We start from the raw sequence: 9,527 nt of genomic DNA on the forward strand, positions 1-9,527 counted from the left end.
AACATTTAAAGGCTTTAACACAAGAATACATTATAAAAAATTAAAAAAAGCTTGTATGTGCTTTTGTGGAAGTGCTGAAAAGTGTTTAAAGAAGACGTTGCATCTAAAAAACGTAACTTTTTCGCAGTAAGAAGAGAACATTGAAACAAACATTCAGTTGCCAGTTTATTAAGTGCACCCAATACTAATCCAACGATAGTTAAAACAATGCAGAAAACCCCAAATTGTTTAGGTTTGTGATTTCCTTTTTACGGTTTTAATAATTTGAGCATTGCTTAACCTTCATAAATGCTAATATGTAATTTGTTTAAGCTTTTTTGGAGAAGTCTGATTCGATGTAATGGTATTGTTGGAATCTGTATAAACCTTGATCGAGCCTCCTAATAACCATCCATTAAAACTCCAGCCTTTAAAAAAAGAAACAAAGTGCTCCAAAACTGAACATTAAAACATTAATGAAGGTAGAAGTGTTGCATTAGACTGCAATAGTTCTAAGTTGTTTGATGTCAAAGCCATAATTGCACATTGTCATCTTTACACTCTAATGGGTGCTGGTAAAGTAGACCGGAAACAGTAAACCCTTAAGGAGTCAAAATGATTATAAATGTGTTTGTCTGTCTTTATTTAGGCTCTTTGTAAAACTGGCTAACGGTTCATTCTTCCCTGCCTGTTGCCCAGTGCATGCTGGGATGTGCTCCAGCCTCTTGTGACCCTGAACAACAACAAGCAGATGTAGAAGATGGATGGCTGTCTTGGCTGCAGGTAAGAATCATTTTCCAAACAGCAAAATGAGCCATTTGTCTGCAGGGTCAGCGGTGACTCTGACCTCAGGTTATCAGCACAATTTGTCAATTTGTTATGCAGAGCAGGAAGTTTCAATATAAGAGTCAACTGTCATCAAATCTGGACTGGAATGTAAGAAGCCGAATAATATCAATAAAGCATTTGTGAATGTTTTATGCCAGTGTGATAATCACAGTAGAAGCTCTGAATACTGGTCAGTGGCATTTAATCTACCCAATACAAATACTGTATACTGTATATATGATTAACTCTGATGCTGTTCTTCATTTAGAAGTTGAGTCTTTTACCAGCTCACTTCCATTATAGCTATGTGAATAAGTTGCATGGCATACAGACGTGTATGTTGGTTGTCGTATGTTGGTATGCATGGATTCCAAAAGTGCAGAGAGACTGTTACCATGTGTCTGAAATAGCCACATCTTTGAACAATACTGGTCACACACACACACACACACACACACACACACACACACACACACACACACACACACACACACACACACAAATGCATTTTCACATGCAGGTTTGCTGTATGAGAGTTAGTTTGTGATATGTTAAAAGTATTCTTAAAGAATATTAATCTTATGTCTGCCATTTTGACTCTCATACAACAGGCAATATGTAAAGTCTTCCCGCTAAAATAGTAAATATATAAAATAATAATACGTTGAATCCTTGACATTTTGTCCGACCGACAGTCTTGTAATTGTGCTTATATCTGATTATTGCATCAACAAAAAGTGTTTGATTCAAGATCAACAAAGCGATTGCCACAGTAGAACATGGGGCATTTGGGGACCCTGGACAGTTTTCCCTGGTAATTCAAGTCATAATTCAAGTCAATGTACCTATAACCATTAGAGTTCAATTTACAGAAAATGCCCATGTTATATAATGGGGGCTTGCAGCAACTGGCCACACTGGAGAAGCTATAACCAGCACATGTTTGTCTTAGTGACCTAAACTGTTGATCTCACTCTCCTCACTTGTGCTATAATTACATAACCTAGTGTGACATTATGTACTGCACACTCACTTTCATTCCACCTCTCCTCTGTGTCCTTTGACATGCATAGAATACCTTTTGAGAAATAACCATAAATAACTCTCACTTTGTCACATGGCCTGGCCATATGGTCTAAATCTGCACTACAAAGACTCGCCGTGCATGTGACAATGAGAAGCTATGAAGAGTCAGACCCATTCAGCTCTGTTCTGTGGCTCACGATGATACAGCCTGTTTTTCACAGTCGGCTCAGCAGCTAAAGGCCTAAGAATATGCCTGACCCACACACTTTGCTTGAAAAAAAAATTGTATTGCGCCTCTTGCCATAAACCACATTATGTAAGTGTTAAATGTGAGGTATCAAGGAGTTGGCACCATGCCAGGATGGTGTGTGTGTGTGTGTGTGTGTGTGTGTGTGTGTGTGTGTGTGTGTGTGTGTGTGTGTGTGTGTGTGTGTGTTCGGTTGTGAGAGCAGGTGTTGAAAATATCTTGTTGGAATAGTTCCTCTGAGGATATAAAAACATGCAATAAATGATTATATGCAGATGCAGTGATAATGTGCTGAGGAATGCAGAAGAGCAATGATGAAAGGAGTAACGTGTACTAGTTTATTTAACTTTATTTATTCAATATATTCTGTGCCTTTTGTGATCCTATCTGTAAATCAGGTGACACCATGAAGGATACACTTTGTACCAAGATAAAAATGTTTAGCTTTCAACATTTGAAATGAGAAGGGAATTTAGGCTGATAAATGTTGTGAAACTACAAAATGTCCTGGCCCTATGTGACACAATGTCCTCATTCTACAGCTACACCTAATGTAAGGGTGAGAATACTTTCTTAACTTTAAATAAGATGACTAGCAAGAGACAACATAAGGACACCTTAATAACAAATCAAATCTATTATTCTTTGATTTAAGTAATATCAACCCTATCCTTCATAGCAGGGTGTAAGCTCTGTAGCACTTTACTTTTAAAGTTATTAAAAAAAAAATCACTGCTGCATAAATTCAGACGCTATAAATGTTCCACAAAGTCATTTGTGGTAAATCTTCCCTTGCCATAGGTCTGCAGCAGGTTGACCTGATGTCATCCTGTAGCGGATAATTACAGCTTTTATTATTATGAATGAGAAGGTGTTTGTAATATTGTTGTATTTGAGGCCTTAGTGTTGCATAAATATGTTCAAGCCAAACATGATGACTGGATTGTGCGCCATATAAAGCCATAGTTCCACAGTATTACGCATGAGTCTAGGGGACAACCAAGTGTTGAAAATAAATGTTGAGTGAGATGCCACTAAATATGCGCTATGAGCTGATACATATAGTGAGTGATGCATTCATTGTTTTTATGCAAAATGATTCCATATTTTCAGGGGCATTATTGACTATCTCTTTCATGTAGTTGTTTTCACCAACACTGTCACACAAAGTGCAGGCTACATACCTTGGAAGACATCCACATCTCGGTGATCCTCTGAGCAAGAAGATAATCATAGTCCTCTTGAGAAAATAAAAATATTTTGTGCACAAAGTCCAGGGGACAGGAAAGGAAGTTGCTCGCAAACTCCCCTTCGAGGAGTTTCCACATTAGAGTTGGTTTTGCTATAGCTTTCCATCTACGTCTGTGTAAAGGGATATTGTCATTTTGAGGTGGTTTAAATGAAACTGGGGATACTGTTGTCGTAAAGGCTCCAAGCCTGTCCTTACATAACCTGGCAGGGCAAGTCATTTCTCCAGCCTTTTTCTAACTCTGATGTTTCCTGTGCTTAGCTCTCATTGTGGGTCAACAACTCAAGGCTTTTTATGGAAAAGCATATTTGTGTAGATGTAATACAAATAATTCTAGCCCTGGGTTATTTGATGTCTGGTAAATGCTATGTTTTAATCAGTTTTTGTTCTAAGAGTTGGAGCAGTAACAAAAGTATTTTATCTATCCCAGGCTTTTCCTTTCTTAGAGTCCAATTTGTATTGGCAGAGTATGAAAGAGGTTATTAATAACCTTAGTTTGCCTCTTAAAGGAAGTTACTCAAACATTCTTCATATAAGTGGTCAGAGGATGACTCAATTAATGTCATTTGCATGGCCTACAGTTTGTCTCTGAAATAACCTAACCCAGCGCAAATTCTACATAGTGCAAACAAATGTTAACTTTATTGCATAACAGCAAAACGATCGTCCCTACCTTTATACTGACAGATGAAACTGGTAAAGTGCGAATGCATAGCCTGTCTTGTCTAGACTTTTAATTTATGACATATTTGGAAGCCCGAAGGTTAGACAAAAATAATTATTAATTAATTAACCCAAATAATTAGGCAAATATTCATCATAATTGTTCCTAAAGGTTAAGGAGAGGTTTAGGAGAAACCATCGTTGTGAGATGGAGATAATGAAACATTATAATCTTCCAATTGGTGACCTGTGAACGAGTGTTAAGTGTGTATGTTTGTGTGCGTAAAACATGTGTCATGGGGACCACCTGCTTATAGGCAAACAGTATATTATAGGGCGTAATCTTCTTCAGGAAAAAATGGTAAAACAAAATTCTACTTGTAATCACACGTCAGTCTGTATGGATTTTGAGTTAGTACTGTTTCTCCTGCCTATGTCTGTGCCGTTTCCTTTACTTGGGCTCTTGTCCAACCCGCAAAGAGACTCCGTGACCCCCTCCTCCATCTCCATATATTCCGCTTTGTCCCCCAGCGTGGAGCCAGAAGGCGAGCCTTTACACTTCCTTAACAAGTCCGGGAAATACGGGCAGCCCGGGGGCAAGCTCTCCACCACCGGCGCCTGGTCCTCGTTATCCGTCTCCCTGTGGTAAAAGTAGTTGAAGTTGGACACTATGACCGGCACCGGGAGCGCGATGGTTAACACGCCAGCTATTGCACAGAGGGAGCCAACTATCTTCCCACCGACAGTGATGGGCTTCATGTCCCCGTAGCCCACCGTGGTCATGGTCACCACGGCCCACCAGAACGCGTCGGGGATGCTCGTGAACTGCGAGGAGGGCTCGTCCGCCTCTGCGAAGTACACCGCGCTGGAGAACAGGATGACACCGATGACCAGGAAGAAAATGAGGAGGGCCAGCTCCCTCATGCTGGCTCGCAGAGTGTGGCCCAGTATCTGCAGCCCCTTAGAGTGCCGGGACAGCTTGAAGATGCGGAACACCCGGACCAGACGGATTATTCTCAGGATGGCAAAGCTCATCGCCTGCTGCCCGTTTTCTTGGTGCTGCGCCAGGTCCGTGCCGAGAGTTATGAAATAAGGCAAAATGGATACAATGTCTATTGTGTTCATAATGTTTTTAAAGAAAACCGGTTTGCTCGGACACGCAAAGAAGCGCACTGTAATCTCAAAGGAAAACCAGATGATGCAAACCGTTTCCACGATGAAAAACGGGTCGTTGAAAGGAGTAAATCCGTGATCAGGTTGAGTGGAGTTGAGTCGTGGCTGTAGATACTCTTTTTCATCCCTAAACTCCGGCAGCGTCTCCATGCAGAAAATGACAATAGAAATTACTATAACCAGCACGGACACCACCGCTATCCCCCTGGCAGGGCTCGAGCTCTCCGGATACTCAAACAACAGCCAAATTTGGCGCTTGAACTCGTCCTCTGGCAGAGGTTTTTCCTCTTCTTTCACAAAACCCTCATCCTCCCGAAACTTGAGTATTGCCTCTTCCCCGAGCTCATAAAACTTCACCTCCTCGGAGAAAATGTCAAATGGGACGTTTGCGGGTCTTTTCAAACGCCCCCCTGACTGGTAATAGTAAAGAATGGCGTCAAAGCTCGGTCGGTTGCGGTCGAAGAAGTATTCGTTCCTCAGCGGGTCGAAGTACCTGATTCGCCTGTCAGGGTCTCCCAGGAGCGTGTCCGGGAACTGAGCGAGAGTCTTGAGCTGAGTTTCAAACTTCAGCCCCGACACGTTGATGACCACTCTCTCGCAGCAGCCACACTCGTTGTAAACATTTTCGTATCCGGACTGAGGACGCCTGTCAGTGAGCGAAACGGTCTCCTCATCATCCATGTTACACAGAAAGCTGGACCTCTTGCTAACCCGGTCCTCCTCTTCCTCCTCTTCCTCGGCTCCTTCGGCCTCTTCCTCCTCTATCATCATGTCCTCCTCGGATCCGAGCAGCGCCAGCTCCGAGTGGCGCAGGTCCCCGCCGAGAGTCGTCCGGTTGCGTCTCCAGCGTCCGACGCCGCGCTGCTTTTTCCGCTCTCTGAGAACCCTGTGCTGCTGCTCGGGGTCCTGCTGGTGCTGTGGCGGCTGCGAGGAGGAAGAGGAGGAGGAAGAGGAGGAGGAAGAGGAGGAGGAGGGGCGCGAGGCGGTACCACCGCTGCTGATGTTGGCGTTCGTGGAGGAGGTGGCGCGAGACTGATGCTGGCGGTTGTTAAGGAGATGAGCGCTCGAGGAGGAGGTGGACTCCCCCACGCCGTCCCCAGCACATCCACCAACACCACCTCCTTCCTCCGCACCGGACCCACCTTCAGTAGCCGCCGTTCCCGACTGGGCAGCCTGGCGCTCCCTCTCGCGCTCCTTCTCCCGTGCGCGAGCTTGGGCATATCCGTAAGGCAGGTGACTATTGCACCCGCCGTCCGCACCCACAATGGCAAACTCCATCTTGAGTCAACGAGCGGTTCGGTCCTTGAGCTAGAGTGACCGCCTCGGGGCGATGTGGATGGAGGCCAGAGGATAAAAGTTGCAGCTCGGCGCGCGCAGAGAGAGAAAATGAGACATCAACCGGTTCGACCAATCAGTTGTGAATGTGAGAAAGTCAGAATAACAAACACACCTCACATAGGTCCATGTTGAGAGCAGTCCATGTGGCTACTTACGTGATAGGGGGCATTGATCAGCCTATCTTCCCTTTTAGGCACTGGCCCCCAATATGTTATGACATCATTACCATATCCAAAAAACGTGAGGGCCGGTGACAAAGCCTGTTACGCAGGCGCTCTGTTGCAAACTTGCAGCGCCCTTTATTTGTTCGGCATTATTAATCATCAAGTCAACATGCTACAGCCAAAGCAGTCTCTCCTCGGTTTATCCGGTGCCCATCAGGTGGTTAAATTATCCACGGCCGCGGCTTGCGCCCAAATGCGTCTCTTGATTATCCGTGGTCACTCCTGGTTGCCATTTTATGTGATACAAAAACAACTGAATTTGCTGGCATATTGTATAGCTCCAGTGAATCTGAAGGACTTTATTTCGCCGACGCTCCCTGGAGCTGCGAGGAAAAAGACAAGAGAGCATAGCAGTTGGTTTAACCAAAACAAATGATTAATTCACATATGTCCGTTGTTTTGGCGACTCCATAGTCCAGGATATAACGCATGTTTTGCAATAAAAGGGTGGTAAACTTAATTGGCATAATATAATTATAGTGTTTTATTTTTTTATGTATTAGCTTGGGTTTATTATCATTGAGTAGCATGGAGGTAAGCTTTCAGAAATGAATGCATTTAGGTTGAGAACCGACATAACGCATGATATTTTTCCTGCTTATTAAAATAGCCTCCATTCATTCTCACATACTCACATGTTAAAAGGGGCCACACGAAATAGCCTTAGCCCCCCTTCAAACAAATCTGGTGGAGGAGGAGGGGGAGGAAGGCTAGGTGAGGATGCAGTTCTTCGTTTCTGCCCAAATTCACGTCTTGATTTCGGGGGTAATTTCACAAATCCTTCGTTATATCCAACCAGCGAATATATCATCCACTCTACACATCCGTGCTCTGACGCACTCCGAGGAGGACACTTTTTGGCTGTGTCTCGACGTCTGCTCTCAATTCAACAGGATCTAACACCACTTTAGCCCCCGTTTCTGCTGCATCGTTCCCAGTGTGCCGGCAGCAATTATGATTGGAACAAATAAAAAAACAGAAGCAGGTGTGCAATCAGCGAGTTGGCATCAATGACAGCTCCACACGGTCACGGCGTAAATATGTGATGGTGCTAAAAGTTTACCTTCACACACTGTCGGTGAGCATCACACATCTGTCTGTCTGCCGCTGTAGCCCTACCTATACTCCGGTATCCCTCCCATCGTGTGTGTGTGTGTGTGTGTGTGTGTGTGTGTGTGTGTGTGTGTGTGTGTGTGTGTGTGTGTGTGTGTGTGTGTGTGTGTGTGTTTCCGTGTGTGCGTCCACGTGTGTGCATTTGTGTATAAGTGTGTGTGATGCTGGAGAGCTTCGGTGAGAAAGTCGTTGGTGTACCGCAGCGCATGCAGGCGGTGCTCGGTCCTCCCCCAGTGGACGCAGCCGGTCACTGCGCACCGTGCTGCAGTCTCACACCCGAGCCTCCATGCCCTTCATCTCCACTGCTGGGTGGCAACCGGTGTCATTACCCTGAAATGTAATCCATTACTATCCATCCATTCCTAAAGTAACGTAGATACCTGTACCTTGCTAGCAGAACAGCGTAAAACGAAGTACATTTGCCAACAATTGAATCTATTCTCCCAATTTAACAAAACAATTGTTGTAGATTTCTCCTTTAGAAATATTTCTGGAAGAAAATTCCTGCATATTTTAGTATTGCTCATAAGGGTTTTTGGAACACTTATTTTTCTATCTTTTCATCAATTTTACCCATTAATAAAAATCCATAAACATATTATCTTACCTTAATCTTCACACGTCTGGGTATCACAGTTTACATTCAGAATATGTAAATCATTGGAAGTATTTAATCCTGAAATTATTATTCCCCCAATGACACATCTTAGATGTTTAACTCCATGTTTTACAAACATTACAAAAATGTAAATTTGTCTTAACCTGTAAGGGGTTTGTTTACATCATTAATCTCAAAGCTGCAGTGTGTAACTTGTGTCTCCCCCCTCTGACAGTGGCAGTCATTTCCATATAGGACAAAGCAGCAGCTCTGAGTGTGGCAGAAGTTACGTTTCTGGATTGGATTATACCAGCATTGATCATGACAACAACAACATCTAATATCTAGGTGATTATCCACGGGTCAAACACATTGATTTACATTGTTTGTTCCAGGTTTGATTCTGGAATAATGTATCATATTTTGAAGATTAGTCTAAGATTTACAGGCTAGTACATTTTAGCCGAACCTTGTGAGTGCTTGGTATGAAGAAGTATGAAGGCTTCAAAAATATTCTGAAGAAAAACAGATGTTTTTACTGTTGGCCCTACCTTGAGGAATCAGAAATGAATGTAGTCTTTAAAAACGTTTTTTAAACTTTAAGAACCAGACATTGCAGCCCCTGGTGATGTATCCGTTGAGTCACAGTTATTGATCAGCCCCCTATTGCCACCACAGATTTATTTGGATCGTTTTGCGCTACGGGACAGTAAAGTTCTTATTCATTGCCCCTTTGAAACCTCCCAGGTTTAATTTAAGTGTTTGGATAATTAGTTTTTCTGCAGGTATACCACCACAAGCCTGGTGCTGGGATACACAGCAATCAGTTGCTATGGCCTATTCAATCCAGTGTGTTTGACTCCAAAACTCTAATGAGGACAAGAACAGCCTGTTATTCCAGAGCAGAACACTGATGCAATATTCCTCTAAGGAATCCTAATCATTCCCTCAGGTGTTTCTGAAATCTCTAGTTGTAATATTCCTGTAGGGATGTTTTTGGTTGCCTCTGCTTCTTTTTCTTAAGAGGAAATTAAAAAAAAATGTAAAATCCAATGCGGAGGCTTTTGCTTGTGAAATAATCATTGCCGC

The 9,527-nt window shown here is 43.2% G+C and overlaps 1 protein-coding gene across 1 annotated transcript; it reads right to left on the reverse strand.

Moving 5' to 3' along the window:
- Positions 1-4,376: 4,376 nt before the first annotated feature.
- On the reverse strand, positions 4,377-5,995 carry LOC104942615 (potassium voltage-gated channel subfamily A member 4-like). The gene has a single exon (XM_010767858.1). The coding sequence runs from the start codon at positions 5,934-5,936 to the stop codon at positions 4,377-4,379; it is 1,560 nt and encodes a 519-aa protein (XP_010766160.1). The 5' UTR covers positions 5,937-5,995.
- Between the last annotated feature and the right edge of the window lie 3,532 nt (positions 5,996-9,527).

This window comes from Notothenia coriiceps, unplaced genomic scaffold, assembly GCF_000735185.1.
Source record: "Notothenia coriiceps isolate Sejong01 unplaced genomic scaffold, NC01 NC01_scaffold00004815, whole genome shotgun sequence".
NCBI classification, from domain to species: Eukaryota; Metazoa; Chordata; class Actinopteri; order Perciformes; family Nototheniidae; genus Notothenia; species Notothenia coriiceps.

Bases quoted from the DNA above. Each gene is read 5' to 3' on its own strand.
- LOC104942615 (XM_010767858.1), bottom strand. From the start codon at position 5,936: ATGATGATAGAGGAGGAAGAGGCCGAAGGAGCCGAGGAAGAGGAGGAA.